General features: G+C 45.0%; 1 protein-coding gene across 1 annotated transcript; it reads right to left on the bottom strand.

The window, feature by feature from the left end:
* Nucleotides 1–6,881: 6,881 nt before the first annotated feature.
* Prkab1 (protein kinase AMP-activated non-catalytic subunit beta 1) lies at nucleotides 6,882–18,144 on the bottom strand. The gene is made up of 7 exons (XM_010604074.3): nucleotides 17,681–18,144; nucleotides 15,261–15,424; nucleotides 14,014–14,107; nucleotides 13,666–13,780; nucleotides 11,514–11,647; nucleotides 7,928–7,996; nucleotides 6,882–7,698 (listed from the first exon to the last, which is right to left on the bottom strand). Exons 1-7 carry the CDS (start codon nucleotides 17,837–17,839, stop codon nucleotides 7,621–7,623), a joined length of 813 nt encoding a protein of 270 aa, XP_010602376.1. The 5' UTR covers nucleotides 17,840–18,144; the 3' UTR covers nucleotides 6,882–7,620.
* Nucleotides 18,145–20,742: the final 2,598 nt, after the last annotated feature.

Genomic DNA, 20,742 nt, shown 5'->3' on the forward strand with positions numbered 1-20,742 from the left:
ACTTCTCAAATGAGCCTTTCCCTAGGGCTAGACCTAAGACCAGGACATTGGAGAGAGAAGCCGCAGCTCAACTCTTCCAGCCCTACAGGGTTGGCAAGTCCCCCTTAGGTGCAGTGCGGCTCACCCTGTTTCTCTCTGCCCTCTTTCAGAGTGTGGGATTCCTGGCAACTGGTTTAGAACCAACCTAGAGGCTTTGCAGTTGGCAAGCTAACTAGCAGCCTTATTTCTGCCTTTAATCTCCCATAAGGCCGCTCATGCTTTGGATTCTCCATGACTCTTAGGCACGCCTCAGCAACCAACGCACATCCTAGGTAGGCTGAAAGGTAGACCTGTTTCCACCGTGGCAGGTGAACACGACTGTCTTCAACCCATATGTACACAGTTCAGGTTACTTTCCAGAATGCAACCTGGCCTGAATACTGGCTCCTTCCTGCTCGTCTCTTAACCTAAGTGCTTTCTTGTTTGAAATGCTCATGAACCTCCATGTCATAGCACTTTTGGCAAGTGTCCTGCTGTTGTGTTTCATGTGTTGCTTGGAGTCTTTGGGGTCATAGTCCCTCCCTCCCCTCCCCCAGGGCAGATCTGACCGAATGTTTGCTGAAGTTTTTGTCTCTTGGTCCACAAGTATTTGGAAAGGTCACTAATAATTGGTCTTTCAGTCTTGGCATTTCATTTAGGATCTCCATGAGAAATGGGCATCTTGAGCCCTGAAAATGTATATTGTGTGTCTCATTTGTGAAATGCTTCCTGCTATATAGAACCTAGCTCTAAAGACTGTACATATTTACAAGAAACTTTATATTCGTAAAACAAAAAAAGGAAATTGAATTGGTTTCTACTTTTTTATTGTAAAAGGTGCATTTTTCAACACTTACTTTTGGTTTCAACGGTGGTAGCTATGGACAGCCATCTTCTTTGGAGGGTGGAGAGCCCCGTGTGACCACCAAGATGCCAGCAGGAGATATCGTAACAGGAAATCGCAGTCAAAAGCTTATTAGCATAAATAAGATTCTAGGTCTCCAAAAGTACAGGCTTTTTCTTCATTACCTTTTTTATTCAGAATGAGGACAAGAACACAAGGAATAACTCAAGATCCATCTTGAGAGGAATGAACTTTGTTGTTGAACAATAGTGAAATAAAGCAATGATCTAAAAATGTTTGCTTTCCTGTGATGATGACATCTTCTTTCCTTGATGGAGAGCTTGCTTGCTTGCTTGCTTTTTCTTTCTTTCTTTCTCTTTTTAGTACTGGGGATCGAACTCAGGACCTTGTGCTTGCGAGGCTGGTGGTGAAACCACAGAGCTAAATCCCTGGTCCCCTTGCTGGAGAGCTTAACTATTGTCTGGGTTGGTGGAGGCTTATTGTCATGGCATGGGATCTTCTTTTGGGAGGTGGCAGGAGCCACATGGTTCTGAGAACCTGCTGGTCATTGAATCAAAAGCTTGGTGACATGCGCTTCAAAAGTATAATGTCGAAGTTTGGCCAGTACTTCCAGTGAACCATGAATTTGTTATAAGGTCATTTATAGGACTGGGGAATTGGAAAGCTCCTTTAACTGTCAAAATAGGCCATTTTGAAAGGATTACTTAACAGTGGATTACCTGTAATGCAGCTGACTAGGAAAACAGGTCATCTTGAGATTATTCTCAGTCTGATGAAGCCACTGAGGATTTAGTAATGTACATTTCTTTGGAGGTACATATTTGGAGTTCATATAGTAAGTAAAAGTGAAAATTCTTCTGTTTTTAACTAGGTGAGTTTTTACAATCTGCAAGGTAAATTTTCTCTACCACTTTTTAGTTTGTTATATAAGCTGGCTTGATCCAGATAAACATTAGCTTTGGCAAGTAGTGATTTTTTTCATGGTTTTTAGTCTTTGATCTTTTATTTTCTAATGGAGTAACTCTGACCATGGCCAAAATTTGACTTGCGTGGTTGGATCCGATGGCTTGTGATGAGAGTCATAGATGAAATGCTGTTCCTTTTTTCTCTTGATTTTGGAAGCTGCCACAAAATCTTAATTGTAAGAATGAAAATAAGTCACAAGATGAAGAAGTGAAATGTTTGACTGTTTCTTTGTAACGTTAAAAAAATGTCCAGCAAATACCAGCCAGCCAACCATTGTAGTTACTGTCCTGAGGATTCTTGGCAGCTGCAGAATACTTCAATAGCTAAGTAAACATGATTTGATTCCAGAAGGAATGTGCCAAGAAGGTTCTTTGGACCCTAAGCTACAAGCTCAAAGAAACTATTCAGTTGCTCCATAAAATGAGGTTCAACCCTTAGTGCTGCCACACCTGTTTCTTAAGCACAAATTGGATAATGTTTTCTTTGCTTACAACTTAATTTTCATGGGACTAAGATTTTTGAATGCATAGCAAACTTTATAACCACGAAGCATAGACATCTGGGCCAAAAAGAGATCATTTGATTAATAGGATTGAACAGCTAGCTTGTCTTTAGAATTAATTCTCTTGAATGTGACTAGCTTTAGAAAAGATTTGTGCAGATTTGAGGCTAAAGTTTATCAGCTAAGCAAGCTTCCATTCTCTTAACACAACAGTTAAATTGGCTTGATCTGGTGGTGCTTAGCTTGGGGAGATTTTGCTTCCTTTCCCCTAGAAGCCATTTGATAATGTCTGAAAAAGTTTGGTTATCACAGGTTTGGTTTTACACAGGGTATGCTATTGGTATGCAGTGGCAGAAGTCAAAGATGCTGCTAAATATTTTACAGTGCACAGTACAGCCTCCGTCCCCTAGTCACAAGGAATGACCCAGCCCAGAATGTCAGCCGTGCCCTGAGAAATCTTGGTCTCTCCTAGTTATTTTGGTCAGATTTCTTTGTTAGTAGTTTAAATACTGCTCATGGCATCTAAAGCATGGGGATTGGCCCTAGGCATGCAGTATTTATATGAAAAAAAATTATCATTTCCCTAATCAACTGTTGAACCTTTAGTTTTCTGAAGCTGGGGAGGGTGGAGGTAGTGGAAATAAAGTACAGTGGTGATCACTGTTTTTCCTTGAGTCTATCAATGATTAATGGAACTCTGAAGGGGTTGTTAAGGAGTCAAGAGGAAAGGACTTTGAAAATGACTTTGCTACTGTGTCTAATATAGGCTCCTTCAGAGAGCCACAAAATAAAAAAAAAATTGACCCAGAGTATGCCCCTGTGGAACGGTCGCCTGTGTTCTCCCTGGCTCCCAGGTGCGCTCTCTCTGGGGCTGGGGGACACAGTAAGGGCTGGCCTCTTTGTCCAGGTAAAGGCTCTTAAGTTGTGTGAGGGACAAAAGGAACAATGTAGTTGTGTGAGCTAATCCTCAAGACAGAGTCCAGTGTTATTCCCAGAGAGGGCTCCACAGTCAGGCTGTGGCTGCTTTTCAGCCAGCTCTTCCGATCCCCTCCAAGCTTCAGTCTCGCATCGGTGACAACTTATAGGAAGACTTTGGTGGATGTTTTTTCATTAGTCAGAATGACTTGGGTTTTAGAGAAAAATGTGTACATGTTCATAACTTCCTTGCTTTGTCCTAAAGACATCGTAGTTTTTCCAGGGCAGAAGGCTCACGTTTCTGTGCTCTACTAACTTGCTGGTGAAGGGAAGTGTGTTGGGGAGGGATTCATTGGAAGCAGGATGGTTTGATGAGAGGTCCACAGACTTGGGTCTTCATCGGTTCATTCAGACCACTTGTGTACATTAGTGGATGTCTTAGTCTGTTGTTTTGCTGCTGTAAAGAAATACCTGAGATTGGGTAGTTTGTGATTTCTCGCAATTCTGGAAACTCAGAATCCATGCTCAAGGTGCTGGCAGGTTTGGCTGTCTGGTGAGGGCCACTCTGCTTCCAGGATGGTTACTGCGTCTTTACACGTCAGAAGGTAGGAGGGCAAGCTGGCCAACAGCTTCCTAAAGCTCACAGCGGAGATCTTCAGTTTATGAAGGGAGGAAGAGTTCTCGTGACTTCTCACCTCTTAAAAGCCCTATCGCTCACCGCACTGGCCACACCCGAATTTTGGAAGGGACACGTTTAAAGTACAGCAGTGAAAGATCAGGTATCAGAATTGAGTGCATCCTTGGAAATGAAAAATGTGATTATATAAAAGAAAATAGACACAACAAAATGAAATTTTGTTTTATCCATAAAATGGTCCATCTCTAACATCAGCCATGGATAGATTCACTTTGATGTCCTGAGTTTTCAGTCTTGGCCTTTGGAGTTTTGGAGATTTCCTAACTGAGCTAGTTGAGATGTTGGCACTATTTTCTTGTCTGGTGCTACGGCTTCCTATTTATAGCCAAATCCCTTTCATGTCATCTTGGTTTGTGGCTCCCAGTGTGAAATGAAAGGAGTCCTAGGCATTATCCAGCATTGGTCGTGCCCTTCATTCTTCAGGAGGAGGCAGTCAGACTGAGTGAGAGGCTATGTGATCTGCACATGGTCAGACAACGAGACTGGATCAACATCCCGGACCTCTGTCTAGGTGGGGAATGGCCAATCCAGTGTGACCATGTCCGACCTGTGACCTGGTTCTGCGGCACTGTTGATGTCCCTCGCATTTATGCCCATAAGCAGACCCACAGGGAAGGAAATGGCCTCGCTGGGCTACTTTCATGTTCAGCTTTAATTTTTTGATATACAGTTCTGTAGCCGGCCCTCCCTATCTGCAGATTCAACCAATCACCGATCAAGTGTTTTAAAAAAATTGGCCCAATTGTAGTTTTTCTTCTCATTATCCCCTAAGCAAAGCGTTCTTACATACAGCTGCGATTGGAGAGAATGTAAAGGGTATGGGAGATGTGTGTAGCTCAGATGGGCCTGGCGACATCATTATCTGAGAGGAGCTCCAGAACTCCAAGGACACTGAGGGACAACTGTATTTACTCTCCCCTACTATCACCTACATTCCAGTAATCTTCAGATCGTACCTTTGGCTCTATAAATTCATAACTATGTAAATTTCTAGAGGAAAAATACTTCTTCATTGAAAAGCCATTAAGTTAAGGTTTAACCAACCACGTAACCAGTCCTCACCCATAAAGGAAATGCTAACGGGGCAAGCGTGACTGAGTCACAGGCCACCCCAATTCAACACGTGGGTGGACTGGGCAGAGCAGGGCCTGTCTGCTTCACTTCCATAAAGTGGTGTCCATTACTTCTAGCTTTTTCGATATGATATGAAGTCTTCCACTTGGTTCTGTGAGTAATCTTCTGGACCATAATGGATTTTTTTTTTAAATGCTACTTTTCAGAGAGAAATGAGATCTTTTAAATACACACAGTACTAGAGAATGTGGAGAATGCTATCTCAGACACCACGTACCTCCCTGTGGTTTGAGGGTGTGCCTGCCCTGTCACCCCAGCAGCTTGCATTCCCTCTGGTCCCACGTCTGCGACTCTTAACAGGGTAACAGGCTCTGAAATAGAAATCATATTGCATTTTCAGCTTGGTTATTCCAACGTTGTAAGCAGAGCTAATCTGGTCGCAGGGTTTTCTTGTTTCCACCTGTAGTCTAGGGCTGATAGCTCCTCCTGAGCCCTAGCTGCCCTGTTACAGAAAGGGCAGCACTAATGTGGTGGGCTTACGCATGCAGGGAGCCCCCTTGTTTGGTTTTGGGGTCATACCCAGCCCTGGAGTCCAAGCTGGGTTTTAGTCCCACTGACGTCCTTTCCTAGTCCATGCCATGGGTAGAGGGGCTGTACTCAAGTTTACCAACAGGGATTCATTTCATTTGTTTTGTTTTTTTGGTACTGGGGATTGAACTGGGGTCCGTGTGCTTGCAAGGCAAGCAGCGGAACCACTGAGCCAAATCCCCGGCCCCATTTCTAATGTTTGAATGTACCTCCTTTGCAGTTTCACCTTGGCTGTTTTCAATAGTATTTAAAAATGTTTCCAATTGTGAAAAGCAGTTTTATTAGTCTACTTTCATAATCTCTATAGTCCCTAGAACAGAAGGTTCCACATCGCTTGTCTTCCGGGTAAGACTGGGCGTTACCCACCTTGAAGTGCTGTCCAGGCTACTGTCCATCTCTATGACCCACGGCTACCCTTTTCTGCTAAGTTTACTGAGAACTTTTCCTGATGTCTGAGAAGGGCATTAAAGAACACCCTTAACCTTCCAAGCTTTGGGAAGAGGGACAGAACCCCTTTCAGCTGCTAAAAGCTGATTCCAAAAATGTCCCAGGCTCCTGAGCAGGGCTTATGAGAAAGAAGCAGCAAAACCTCTGGCAGGGGCTGCTGCCTACCTGCCCAAGCCAGGACACTATTCCTTGGCACTGAGCAGTTCATAGGGGCTCAGTCTCAGAGGCCCCTTAATTGGTAAGTGGATGGGGGCAGCTGGGATAGTCCTGCTTGCTCACGCCAGTGCCTCAAACATGGTACAGAGTGAGACGGGCAAAGTGCTAGTCTCTCGTCCAAACACCTGAACAGAAACAAAGCTTCATCCAAACCCAAGTCCAATTATCTTTACAAAGCTTTATTGAAACTTGTATGTCAAGGTGACAGCAATTCAGTGTTTTGAAAACAGTAACAAAAAAGGGTACCAGAACTCAGGTTTACCAAATAAATACTGCACGCTAGTGAGTTTGTTCCTCCCTCTCCCAGCAAGAACAAATGGCATAATGACAACTTCTGTTGACTGGGTGACAGGAACCTCCCCTCAGCAGGCACATCTGTGGGATATCCCTGGGACTGTGCCCAAAGTAGGTCCACTGTGGTCTCAGGGATGGTCTCCCGAAGTGAGGTTGGGGTAGCTCTGTGAAGTTGTCATGGTAACACTGCCACCTCATTACAATTGGAATAAAGAGTTGGACAACCTTCCAGCTAATGATGGCGAGTCCTCAAGATCATCCAGCTTAATGGAGGATTTAGTGGCAGGTTTAAAAGTCTGTTCTGGGAACAGGTTATTGCTGAGCACAGTCACATGATCTATGTTCTAGTCGTGGTGACTTATTGCCTTAAGGCTGGACAGCCAGCCACCTCTGGCTACAAGAAAGTATTATTTAGTGCACACAGTGTAGGAAACAATTGTAAAACTTCATCTGGAAATCAGACAGCTTTTAATTTCAATAGAAATGACACCTCCCTGAAGCAGAGAAAGTGAGGGAATCTATTGCTTTCATTTGGAAGGACAGGCAAGGCTGGACTTACTCTGAGCTCCACAGCCAGGCCTCAGTAAGAACAGGCCAATAGCCTTAAAGATGCACAGACGATCAGAAATTTTGTGACTTCAGCCCCTGCTTCCTGCAATTTCCCCAGCAAGGTGGCTAGCGTTCACTTTTGGCCTAAGAAGAATGTCCACGACCAGCTGAGAGGGCGTGTGGTTAGAACGGACCCGACCTTGTGCACTGTGTTTCGGGGCTGCAGCTCCTCCTCTTTCCCTTCTGCCTCTGTTGGCCCTGACGAGCCCCTGAGCCTCACAGCCAAGTGCTAAGAGGATTGTTACAGAACCAGGCTCCCCTGGAGCTGAGGCACCTGGACAAACCTTCAAGTAGGAGTAGGGCCGGTATGAAATGTCTGAGAGAGAGTGAAATGAGAAGTTGACAGTCCATTCCTCTAGTGGAAAGCATGCACGTGGGGAGCCTGGTGCTGCCAGCTATGCCTGGGGCCCGCTGTCGACTTCCGGCTCTTCATATGGGCTTGTATAGCAAGGTGGTCACATACTTTTTCTTGTACCGGTGGGTTGCGCTGAGCACCATAACGCCGTCCTACGGAAGAGGGTGGAAACGGTCAAAGCCGGGATATACGCAAGGACTTGGGACTTTACAGTGCATGAAAATCACTGTGGGGCTTAAGCAAAATACAAATACCCAGGCCCTGCTTCAGAACCTGAGCCCTAGAAGCCGCCCTTTAAACCAGCCCACCTCTCCCCTAGGCATTCCTGGCTCCAGGAGTCCTTAAAGCACACACCGTAGGCACTAATGGACAGGTCGTTACCTTGATGGACAGTGCGTAGAGGTGGTTTAACATGACATGGTTGGGTTCGGGGAGAAGTGCTGGATCACACTGTGAAGGAACAAAGGCAGATGTGAGCATTTAGGACTTGGAAGTCAAGGTTATCCTCACCCTTGTTTCATGGCACTAGGCAACAAAGGAAAGGAGGGAACTCATGCCAAGATGAGCAGCAGAAGGGCTTGTTCACGATGACAGGTGAGCCCAGACAGTTGTGCCCTCCCCTGGACCCCTCTTGCCAGCTGGATGCACTAATGTATATCGCTAGCCAGGTTTTCCTTGGCCCCTGAAGGGCAGGCTGCAGATCTATCTCCTAACAGGTGAAGGGGCAGGAAGAAAGGAGCTATCTGCTGAAAGCATATTCAGGGAATGCAGGAAGGCATCACCTACATTAAATGCTTCTGACCGGTGGAGCTCACACCTAGAGGTCTCTTAAGACTCTGACACTGAACTTGAAGAATGACATGGATAACTGCAGGAGACACTACTACTATGTAAAAGCTTAGACAGGACTGGTACTTAGCCTTGCCATACCTTATTTTTTAGGAGAAGCAAGACATCTGTGGTTCCCCCCACCATGTACACTCTCAATATTTATAAATGTTATCTCCTCATTGTGATTTAAAAGAAAAAGAAATGTGGAGGCAATCAGCAGTCCCTGCTTTAAGGGAGAGGCTGTGCTCAGTCACTCAGCACTGAGGGAAGCTCTACAACCCAGCCTGAAACAATCAAGGTCTCACAGCCACCAAAGGCCTCTCATGCATGGCCCAACACAGGTGTGAAAGCAAGAACTCAGGGACTGAGATGAGACCCGATCTCCCTTCCCAGGTAAAGAAGTGGGAGCCACCTCCACTACAGCTGGGCCTTGTCTTCTTGAGCACTTCTGGCTTCTGGTCTAGGAGGTCTGGGGGAGCCTGGGAGCTGGATTCTAACAAGTCCTACAGGGGTTCCAAGTTTGGAAGAAGAAATCTGTGATCCTACCAGAACTATACATGCTGGTTCTCCAAAAAGGAATGTGGAGACAGGCTGGGAGAAAAGCTCTTTCATGGCTCCAACTCTGCCACTGTCTGGGAGCCTGGAGCAGCACCACACCTGACCTCACTGTAGGCTGAGGATCCCACAGGCTGGCTGATTTCTCTGTCAATAGTACCAGGGAGCCCTCATGGGGAGGCTGTTCAGGGCAGCTGGTGACCGCAAGGAACTGGCACCCCCCTCCCTCACCTGAAGGTTGGCTTATGTGACCAAGGATTTCAAAAAATTAATTTTTAAAACTGTCAGGTAAAACTATAACAATTTACGGTTGGTCACACAGTGTTCTGGAACATGCCTATGCAGTGGAGTGGCTGCGCCGAACCATTCATCTATACACTGCCTCACACACTGATCCTTTTTTGTGATCGAAACACTTAGAATCTACTCTCTGTGCACTGCTGATGGTATGTAGATTGGGATAGCTTACAGAAACAGTACAGAAGTTCCTCAAAAAAATTAAAAACAGAAGCATCGTATGCCTCAGCGATCCCACTTCTGGGTATATACCCAAAGCAAGTGAAATTGGTATGTCGAAGAGATCCATGTGTTCACTGCAGCACTATTCATGACAGCCCAGATATGGAAAATCCAACCTGTCTGTCAATGCACGGAAGTGTGGCATACACGCACATAATGGGATGCTCATGAGCCTTAAAAAGGAAATCTTGTCATCTGCACAAGCGTGGATGAACCTGGAAACATGTTACATTAAGCCAGGTACAGATTTTACTTATATATAGAATCTAAAAAGTTGAACTTACAGAAGCAGCGGGTGGGGCTGATGGGGAGATGTCAGAACTTAAGACAGAAGCAGTAAGTGCCAGAGGGGCTGCTGTACAGCACGATGACTCTTGTTAATTAGAAACCTCTAAGTAGTTTAAACAGTCTCGCTGAGATGTTAACTTCTCTGTGCCACAGTCCCCCCATCCATAAAATGGAGGTAATGATGTACTTATTTCACCTGGTTGTGGTAAGGTTTAAATCAGAATACATGGAAAGCATTTAGACTAGGTTCAAGGTACAATCACGGTTAGCCACTGAGTATCGTAACTCTAGCCAAAGTCTGTGTGAGAGCTCAGTGCTGCCTTGGTTAGAAGTGTCCTGATGCGGTGACTCCCGAGTTCATACCCCCAGGCCCTTGGCCAGCCTACTTTAAGAAGCAGTCTCCATCAGAGAAGCCAGCTACTCATGCTTTCCTTTTTCAAGGAAAATTAAAAAAAATAAAAGCAAGTAAAAGAAAAACGACTGTAACAGCTTTGGAAGGAACTGTCTTTAAACCTACAAATCTTTGTAAAACTAGACTTAAGGGAAGCAGCTTCACCTGAGTGCTTCAGGAAGCCAAATGTCTTTGCAATTCTTCACCGGTTACTTGTTTGAGAAGTGGCCAGCCTAGTGCTAGAAGCATGGGTGGCCCAGTAGGTTCTGACACCCACTGCTCCTTACCAGTGGCCTCCTCTTGGAGCACACCAGCATGGCCAACCCAGCCATCAGCCAGGTGCTTGGTGCACAGTTGGCAGAGAGGGGAATCTGGTGCCCAAGAAAGGCGTCTCACTGGGACAGGTAACAGAAGTGAAGACTGCCCGGTGGGCCCAGCACTGACTGTTAAAGTGGACAGCCACACACATACACAAACATTCAGCCCCTCTTAGCGCAGGTCCTCCGGCTGGGGGTGGGGTGCTGAGCAGCACGGTTACTTTAGCACCTATGGTTGAATGTACCCTGAAAAGTTCATGTGTTGGAAAATTCATCTCCAGTGTGATGAAGGAAGCGGGGCCTAATAATAGGTGATTAGGTCGTGAAGGTAGAGCTTAGATTAATGTTACCATGGAAGTAGGTCAGTTATCTCAAAAGCAAATTGTTACAACATCGCATCCCTTTCTACCTTCTGCCATGGAACAGCATGGCATGAAGGCCCTTGGCAGAGGCTGGTGCCATGCTCTTGGACTTCCCATTCTCTCGACCCATAAGCTAAATATATCTCTTCTTTATAAATGACCCAGTCTCAGGTTCTGTGTTACAGCAACACTAAGCACCTTAAACACAGATGCCCCTTAGTTGGTGGCTTGAACCAAGCCATAATTCCGGAGCTAAGAGGAATGGACAATCTAGATGAAAGAGAATGGAAAACTAACCACAAGGAAGTAACTGGCTGTTCTTTAGGACGCATACTCCTTTTCTGTAATACTACTTTTCCAGAGGACTTCACAATTTTGATCCAAGAGCATTAATGTTTCTGAAAGCAACTTCATGATTACAACTACGTTCTAAAATATGGAGACAAGAGGAAGAGCTCTAATAAGTACCTCACTATGAAGGTATGTTCATGAAATTTAAATGGAATGGGGCTTATGCTGGAGCAGGAGAGAAGGGCAAGGTAGAAAAGTTCCTCCTATAAGCAGGCCCTCCACTGTCAGAGGTGGACCATGACATGACAGTGTACACCAACGGTGACAATGAGCCACTGACCAGAGGCTCTGGGAGAAGTGGACCTAAGGAGTAGATAAGTATGACCACGAAGGATGACGGGCCTTGTACTCACAGAAATCCCAGTGTCCTTGTTCAGGATGACCTGGAGCAGGTGTGGTGGGAGAATGGGTGGTGCTTTAAACCGCTCTTCTGGTTTGGACACATAGGGCTCCTGATGGTAGGGTCCGGGTGGGGAACTGGACAGCTCTGTTGGGAGAAGGGAACAGGGCATTCTGAAAATCAGCTCTGGGAGAAGTCTCATTTAATTTATGACGTTGTCATCTAGCTTTCCTTGTCTCTTGTTTCCTCAATATATATCATATTCTTTTGAAAGACACAGAGGCTCCAAAAGTGAAGAAGAGCAGAAATGAGAAAACCCTCCTGGAAACTGCGTGACCGGAATAAAAACCAGTAGTGAACTCAGATGACCTGGTGGACGATGGAAGTTGGGCAAAGGCTGGGAGCGTGGGCCAGACTAATAAGGCAGCTTTTCTCAGTCACTTGGCCTCGCATGTCTACAGAATGCTCTCTGCTCACTCTAGGCTGGGCTGGCAAATACCACAAAGAAGCTCAAGGCTCCAAGAGAGGATGAGCTGGCTAATCCTGAGTTAGGAGCACTGCCAGCCAGAATAAAAGAAGTTTTTTCCTAAAAGCTCTTTGACCCTATCACACTCAGGTTTCTCCCAAGCTCTTGCCTGAGTATCTTGATTACAGAGATGATAAAGAAACTTCTGGACAGGCAGGGTTACAAGCTGAGGCAGTTCATTCAGTGATGTTTGGCCAGCTGGAAGGTACTGAGCCATTATTCAAAGAACACTGGGGATGGGTTTCTCGCCACCTAATCCCTGGGCTAGTTCAGAATATACCTACTAGGCCCTGGCTCTGCCAATTCCCTCAATGGCATTTTCTAGGGACAGGTTCCTTTCACGTCATCCAACCACATCACAACAGAAAACTGAGAAAAGCATTAAGTGCATTATGAGCCACAGAGAGTAAATATATATTTTAAGAAAGTTGTGTCTAATTATAAGCTCCTGAGAGTTTGAGGTTGGTCTATCAACAGTGAGGAGTCTGTTTTCTTTCCCCAGGTGATCTATATTGCAGGAGTGTGACTGAAAGCTTTGGTATGTGACCTGAAATTACATTTGTCAGCAACTAGCAGGACATTTGGGTACTTCCACCATGTGCTCCAATTCTTTCCTAGCTGAAAAAAGGAGTAGGCGATCTTGCCCAAAGATGAGTTAGCTATCCAAAAACAAAGAACACTATTTTGGGGTTTCTAAGTCCTGCTTAACGTGATTCGTCAGCCACAGCAAGCACTCCATGGTCAATTAACCACTGTGATTGCTGGACTCATAACCATAAGAGAAACTGGTGGCAGAGCCGCTAGGCCCAGCCAGGTGATGATGAAAAATCATTCTGTAAATGGAAGCGAATCTATTTCCTTAGACTGCCAGACACAGTCCTGGGGAATCTTTTCAGTGCTTCCCACAGGGCCCAGGAATTGTTTAAGCTTTTGGGCACAACAAGGCTGAGTTACAATCGGCACTGACACTTCAGATTACAACACACTCATCTCTTGGAATTGTACATGTAATGATCCAGGGAGTTTCCACCTGTGAGGTTTGGATGGAAAGCAATTTACCGAAATGTGGGCAAGTTTTGCTAGGATCACATTGAGCACATTTTCAGAAAGAACAGTTATGCTGCATAGCCTGTTTTCTGTGGGGAGCTGCTTTCTTTCCTTGTCAAGGAGCCTGGCAAGGTGCTAGTGTACTAAACAAGTGAAGGCCAAGGTCACTGAGGTGTCCGCTTATCACCTGTCAGCCTGGAATTCTCTAGGCACCAGAAGCGGGAAGTGAGCTGACAGGTTCCCCCAGTGCTGGCTCTTCACCGACCCAACATGTCCCTACCTCCAGGCCCTCTGCAGCCCTGCCTCTGGCGTGACGCCAGGCTTGTTTCTCTTTCTACTTTGTTTTCTGTGGCCAAGTGGACCTAGTGAATACCTGAGAAGACAAGGACAATTTACAGCTTCCTTGGGGCCAAGTTTCAACAACCTGACCTAGAAAGAGTTAAGAATTAGTGCTGTGGTCCTTTGGAGCTACAATCACTCATCTGATTGGGCAAGTTTTAGCTCAAGAGCAAGATACAAGACAAATGAGAGGATCTGTAGGCTCCACAGCCCCCACCTGCACACATGTGGTACAAAATAACTGTGTTCATACCAGACACATCGGAGCACTTTTGGGAATCCACCATTAAAGCATCAAATACTTCAAAGTCAGTTTTCTTCACTTGAATGATGTTGTTAACCGTGCCAAGCTGGCTGGTTACTATTGGCTGGGAAGAGACAGACAGGCAGAAATCATAACATGGAAGGTCTATGGGGTTACTGTTTAAAGGACTCAGAATTCCTGGCTGGCAGGTCTCATTTCCTGGTTAGCTATCCTACTCATCTTCCCTTACTCATACTTGCTTAGCCACACAGGGACCCTCACCAGCAGGGCAAAATGGAAAGTGACTTATGTGGATTGTGCAGGCACCCAGAGGACCAAGGGCAAGAGGAAGAGTACCTCAGAAGGGTCGTGGGTCCACTGACCATCCACGAAGAACTTGTACTGATGCTCTCCTTCTGGCAGATCCAGGATGGCTACAAAGTTATTGTGGCTGCGAGGAGAAAGGAAGCAGAACATTTCACCTGGGTGGGCTGCTCTCCTAGCTCAAATTAGCCATCGAACAAAGAAAACAGTTCCATGGAAACCCAAGAGTTCACCTGCAGGACAGCAAACATGTTTACCCAACTTAGGATAATGATTATCAATCTAGAAAAGCTACGTAAGGAAGCAGCAGCATAAGAGGCTTTGCTGAAAATTCATTTCAATCACATACTAGGAGGTAACATCAGAAGGCCAACAAACCCACCCTTTTGAGTCCCTCGTTTGTGTGCACAGCACCACCAGGCAGCACTGAATGTCAAGGGTGTCAACACAAGACAAACAGCAAGCCGCCAGTTTTACCCTCTGTCAGTCGGCCTCAGCAGCAGAGAGGATCAGTTTAACAGGACACACAGATGTCCAGAGGCCCGAAACCTCTTGCATTTGGTTGTTTTATTTCCTGGCTTGAATTGACTTTTGACTACTGCACGGAGTGGCTCCCTCCTCTAATGTTACCGCTGGAAATGCAGGCAGCCCCTTGCCACCAATCAGTCCTGACGAAACGGGGCACCATTTCTCCCTTTGTTTCATCACGAGTACCCAGTAGTGAGGCTGTTTTCTCCTGGGCAATCTGAGACCGAAATCCATGCCAGGGTGCCAGACAGAGGTACCTTATTATGTCCTTGCTAATGAGAACTAGCGTGTACTCCCAAACAAAAGTAATACAGAGAGTCAGTTGGAATGGACCTCAGAGAGCACCTGATCTAATACTCCTTTGTTACAGTTAGGCTTTCTGAGGCTCAGGTATGAAGCGGCTGCGTAGACAATGTGGGCTCAAATCCGTGTCTCTAAGACTCCCAGCCCAATGCTCTCTCTACTGCACTATAACTACATCTGAAGAGAAATATACAGCTCAGTATCTGAACTGAGAGATGCCTATGACATGGAAATACTCTTCACTAAGAGATGTTTTCTTCTAAAAAATGTGTGCTATGAACCTAGAGACCTCTTGGGTTTGAAGACCACAACTTGTTAATAAGCAAATTATTTCCTTATTCAACACCCATTTTATAAAAACATTTTTTCTATTCACTAGCAGAGATCCTTTAGAAACATGAGTATGGGCTGACAAGTATAAATGAACAAACACTCCCCCAGGCAATTACCTTCTTGTGAGGGGAAGTTTACTCCAGTTGTTGAAGGACCCAGATAAGTAAACTTCTTTTCCACCCCCTGTCCATCGAAACACAGTAGGCCTCGCCTGGGCAGGAGCTTTATCGTTCACTTCCAGATCATGCTGCCAGGCCAGGAATTCCGCCTTCTCTGGAGCCTAGAAGCACAGCAGTTTACTCAGGGGCAGGAAGCCATTAGTGAGCTCCCTACAATAAATTGTTAACCTAATATTGACAATTCACTCTAAAGAGGGAAGAGCAACCTAGATTCAGTCCCTTACTGTGCCCGTTTTAACAACTGTACAAAGGAGATAATTAAAATTAACTATTTCTTAAGGTTGTTGTGAAAACAGAGACACTCCTGAGTGAAATGCTCTGTATAATATTTGACATGTAGTGAGTGCTTCTTAATTATTGGCCATTATTATTGTTATTAAGTAGGTTCACATAAAATAAGTTCCTGACCTCTACCAGAAACTACAAAACCTGTTCGGAAGAAGACTGCAATGAATAAAAGTCTAGCTTACTAAATGTCATTTTCTTCCTTTAACAAAGCCCAATTAAAGTACATGAAAATTTATTATGGACAATTCTAGAACTGTCAACTTGAGAAATGGCGAATCCAGTTGTGAGAAAAGAAAACATTCATCTCCAAGTGCTGTGTAGGTACAGAGGCATTTGAAACATAAAGCAAAGACTGACCCCCTCCTTATGGTAAAGAATGGTAACTGGAATGGTAAGTACCCAGTAACAGGTATTCTTGATTAAGAGAGAAACACATTCTATCCCATCTGGATGAAATAAATCTGGTCATGGATCTTTTACTTTTTTTCCTACTCAGAAGCCAAAGACTTCAGAAAGAGCAGGAGTTCCAGGCTGGGAGAAACACGTAGGGGAGTCTAGCACGCTTCCAGCATCCTCATTTGAAACACTGAATTGAGTTTATCTAAAAGATAGATGCATTCTCTGAATTCTAACAAGATCTGCAGATTACAGAATAACACACTGGAATGGCTTTAGGGGGATGTGATCACTACTTGCAGTCAAAGTACTGAACTGAGGTAGTTAAAAAAGAATCCCTGACTTCTTTTTTTTTTTTCTTTTTTTTTTTTGGGTACCTAGAATATTCAGTCTGCTACAGTTTGGTAGCTTCTAATGAAATGAGAAAGGATGCTACTGAAAGTCATTCACCACAGATCAACTGTAGGCTAAACTTTTTTTGTAGGGTTTTGGAAAGTAGTTTCCTACTTATGGCATCTTGAATAGCCTTGAATAGTCTTACTTCTGGGGGGAAAAAGTATGTCAAGTCACCAGAGAAATATGATTCCAAGTTCAGTGCACACACCTTTTCAGGAATGCAATGAGTTCAGAAAACAAGTTCAAATCACAGGATGTAGGGCCATGAAAAAGGCAGAAGGCTTTCTAAAGTTTGACTTAAAACTAAAACTCCAGTGAGGGTGTGAGATTATGTAATCACTTGGCCCAACACCTGGAAGAAAATGTGGAGTAAATCACTAGGCAGTTAGCCCAACACACAATGGTGATTATTTTGGGTGTGGAGGGGAGCATCTTCATTCTTCTTAAACCTACTTTATTCCTTTAAAGTCACCTGACTGAATCAACAAGTGTTTTTGGACTGGATTCTGCAGCAGGAAACAGATCAGCATCAAGAATGTGGTTGAATCAGGAGTTCAGAATCTTAATTTTGATAAATTAAGGTAGACTGCAAGCAGGAAGTCCAAGTCTGACCTGCAAAAAATGTCTGCTTTGGGCAGCTTTAGGTATAAGTCACATTTAAATAACATGGAAGAGAAGTTTAGCAGCTGCTTGCTATTTCCTCCAGACTGACATTTCTCTCATCCACTGACCTCCACAAGTAAAATTACTTTTCTGTGCTGTACTAAAAAAGCAGGGTGAACCAGCTGTCAGAACTCAACATCTATAACAACTGCAGTCAGCTACTCAACTGTTTTCAGCTTATGTGTGCGGTCTGGTTTGTTTCCAAAATGAACAACAAACTACCAAACCAACTTTTACAAGAGCGCCAGTCTGAGTCAAGGTGAGGGAAGATTTCTCAAACTGTGAAATTAATTATACCTAAGAGAAAAGCAGAGACTGATGCACAATTACTGCTAGCTTGCTTCTTTTAATTAAGAATTTGAAACTCGGTCCCGGAGCTTCCTTCTCCTTAATGATGTTAAACGAAGTGAGTTCTTCCTTCCGTCGGGTGACTTTCTCATATCGGTAATTAGACACAAAGCTCCTGGACTGCTAAGAGGGCTTTTAAGTACACCCGGTGAGAAACCATTTTCCTCCCGGTTCTCACGGTGACTTCTAGAGGATGTGGCGGGAATCTAGTAGAGGGCTCCTCCCTTCACTATGAATCGGGAACCGCAGTCCCCCACCCTCCGAACCTTGATCTCCTCGGAGTGGAAGAGGTCGGCGTCCTCAGGGCTGTCCATCAGAATCTTGGGCCTGTCCCCGTCCTTGGTGCCGCCTGAGCTGTCCCTCCGGGGCGTCTTATGGCCACCCTGCCGCTCCATCGCGGCGCGCTCGCTGCTGGTGTTGCCCATGGCGGGGGTCTGCGGGGACCCGGGAAGCCAGACGAAACCTCACTCCAGGCAGGGACCGGGTACAGGGGACTCCCGGCACCGGGGTGGGTCACTAGGACCTTGGGAAGGGTCGGAGCACCAGGGTATCACGCCCTTTAGAAGAGGGTTCGGGTCAGGAGCCGGGCTAAGCAGATCAGCAAAGTTGGAGAGGTCTCAAAAACGCGTTCTACCCGCTCAGGTAGCAGCGGGATGAAACTAAGAAGCGGGAGGAAAACCTGATACTTTCCTAACAACTCCCCCACTCCTTAGCAACTTCCGCTTCCGGCGACTCCTCGAGTTGACCCCGCCTAGAGCCGGAGGGACGGCGGTGTTCGGCAAAGCGCGCGAGGCTCACTGAACCTCACTTCCGTTTCTGGTCTAGGATGTCGCTGTCGCTAGAACCCCGGGACAGCCTCCTCAGTTTTAGGAATGCGCAGTTCCAGTTGGCCGCTCAGGACCACACCCAGGATGAGTTATCTGATTACCAGCAGGAGGCGCCCGCGTGCGTCCACGGTCTGGACTTTCTTCCCGCGCTGGGCTCAGTGATGACGCTGTAAGACGATTTAGCCCATTTCTAGTTGATTGTACACGTTTGGGCCAAAGGAATATTTCCCAAATGCAAATCTCATAAAGTAACCTCCCTTGTTAAAGCCCTTTGAAGCAGTGAATCTCATGCTTTATAGAGTGCATTAGAATCATCTGGAATGTATGTTTAAAATACAGCCCCAACTCCAAACCTGCCAAATCATGATTTCTGGAGATTAGGTTTAGGGTGGGGCTACAGCTGTGTATTTTTGCCAGTGTTTGAAAAAAGGGTAGACCGTAAGAATTCCGAAAATTTCTTATCGTGCGGTAGCTTGAGAGTTATAAAACACTGGAGTTCCTGGTATACAACAGTACACAGCCTTTTGCTAAATTCTTTCTCAAGATACCTTGTAATCATTTTGGACATACCCTTCCGTATAGAAGATGTTAGTGTTTGTTGTTTGCTGTGGGCGGTGTTTCAGCAGAACGTACACAGATGATACTAAAATATTCTAATCTTCCTCACCATCAATGTCATACTTTTTATCTTTTGTTTTGCTTTTGTGTGAATCACAGAATACTTGGGATTTGCTTGACTGCATCAGGCATTATGCCCACTGAACATTTATACCAGACAGTTTTGCTAAGTAAATGGGAATATGTATTACTGACATATGGTCTCCTAGAGTGGATTTGACAGTATCTATTAAAATACCGATTACATCTTCAGTTTTACATATCACTGTACCTCTAGGAAACTTTCACAGAAATACATGCACAAAAAACTGTAGGCAAGCCTGTTCATTTACAGCATTATCTTCTGAAACCACGATATAATAATTCGAAGATGCACTTTTAAAAAACATTTTAACTGAGTGCCTCTTACCATCAAAGAAATCTTAGATTTGATAAAATAAGAAAAATGGAAAGAGTGGAACACTCAAAACTTATCAATGGGAGAGTTGCTAAATGTGTTTTATAGAATGTGGAGCAACAGTAAGAGAGAAATAGAACTGTGTGGGTAACTATGGCGAAGTGTCTGTGTCACTGGAGGTTCTGAAAGCAGGTGACCTAACCACAGGAGTTAAGAGGATGGGCTCTGAAGTCATCATGCCTGGGTTCAAATTCTGGCTCCTCCACTTAGTATCTGTCACCTTGGCTTCTTCTACTGTGGGAGAGGCACAAGGGTGTGAATTACTTGGGGACTAGCATGAAAAGTGCTTAGTGCAGCATTTGACTCTTAGTAAGGCCTCAGTAATAGTACAACTATTAGCGTCCCTCTGCTTGCAAATGGAGATGGGCTATACAATGCGCTATTGGTGAGCGGAATGGGATTAAAAGTAGATAGAGGGGAGACTTCTATTTTTTAGTTTATGTGCATCTGTATTGTTTGAAAAGTTTTCTACTGTGAGGATGCAGACAAAAATAAGGAAGACATGATTCTGGCTCCAAGGAATCCACTGAGGAGACCTACAGGAAGGCAATAGTACAGATAGTCAAGGAGTTCTACAGGAGCCTGGAAGGAATTTAAACCAGGCCAGGGTAGGGGACAGGAGGCAGGAAAGGATCCTTGGCCCTGATGATGGACCATCTGAATTTAGTCAGTGTACTATAACTAGAAAGGTTGAATGTTCTTGCTGCATAAGCTAAGATCCTGTGGATTACCCAGAGTATATTCTTTGAGCTGTGTTTCTGCTGGGAGCCCTGACTTGCTCACAATGAGCAGTTAGGAGGCCATGAGCTTTGGGTTCTCTCTCAAGCAATTTGAGAGATAAGAAAGAACACATGAGCTGTGAACTCCTTATCTGAACTATGCAGATGCTTCGCAAACAGGAAGTTTCAAGACTTCTACTCCAGTTTAGATAACAGTGAAAGCACAAATCCTTGATATGAAGCACTATTAAGTGTTATCCTGAAGATGCTGTCAATGGTTTTTGATCAGAAGGACAGCCCAGTGACTGGATTTGTTCAGGTGTGTCCTGCGCGGAGCTGTCTGCCAGAGGAGGCAAGCGAGCGTCGAGATTTCACCCGAGCTCCATTCTCCGGACTGTGTGGCCTGAAGGGTTGGGTGCCTCTTTCCAATTTGTACAAATGCAGCTTAGGAACTGACAGTGGCCCTGCCCCTCTCCAACAGAAACAACTGACCATAAGAATCAGAGGTAACTGCTATCTAGAATGTCTATCAAATACAACACACGCAGTTAAATGGTGGGAAACAACACTGAAATTTCAAAAAATGACGTCTTAATCTTTACTGAGCTCAGAGCTTTTTGTTGTTGTTTGGATGCTTTGTTTATTTGTTACTGCATCACATGGAGGTAGGTAGGTGAATTGCCACAGACTTTAGAAGATATTTTTGG

The sequence above is a fragment of the Fukomys damarensis genome, unplaced genomic scaffold (assembly GCF_012274545.1).
Source record: "Fukomys damarensis isolate Sample0158 unplaced genomic scaffold, DMR_v1.0_HiC HiC_scaffold_12, whole genome shotgun sequence".
Classification (NCBI taxonomy): Eukaryota; Metazoa; Chordata; class Mammalia; order Rodentia; family Bathyergidae; genus Fukomys; species Fukomys damarensis.

Bases quoted from the DNA above. Each gene is read 5' to 3' on its own strand.
- Prkab1 (XM_010604074.3), bottom strand. From the start codon at position 17,839: ATGGGCAACACCAGCAGCGAGCGCGCCGCGATGGAGCGGCAGGGTGGC. The intron at 14,108-15,260 runs GTAATTGCCTGG...TTCTCCTCGCAG, and splicing joins AAACTTCCCCTCACAAGAAG to CCACAATAACTTTGTAGCCA. The intron at 13,781-14,013 runs GTACTCTTCCTC...GTCTCTTCCCAG, and splicing joins GGACCCACGACCCTTCTGAG to CCAATAGTAACCAGCCAGCT.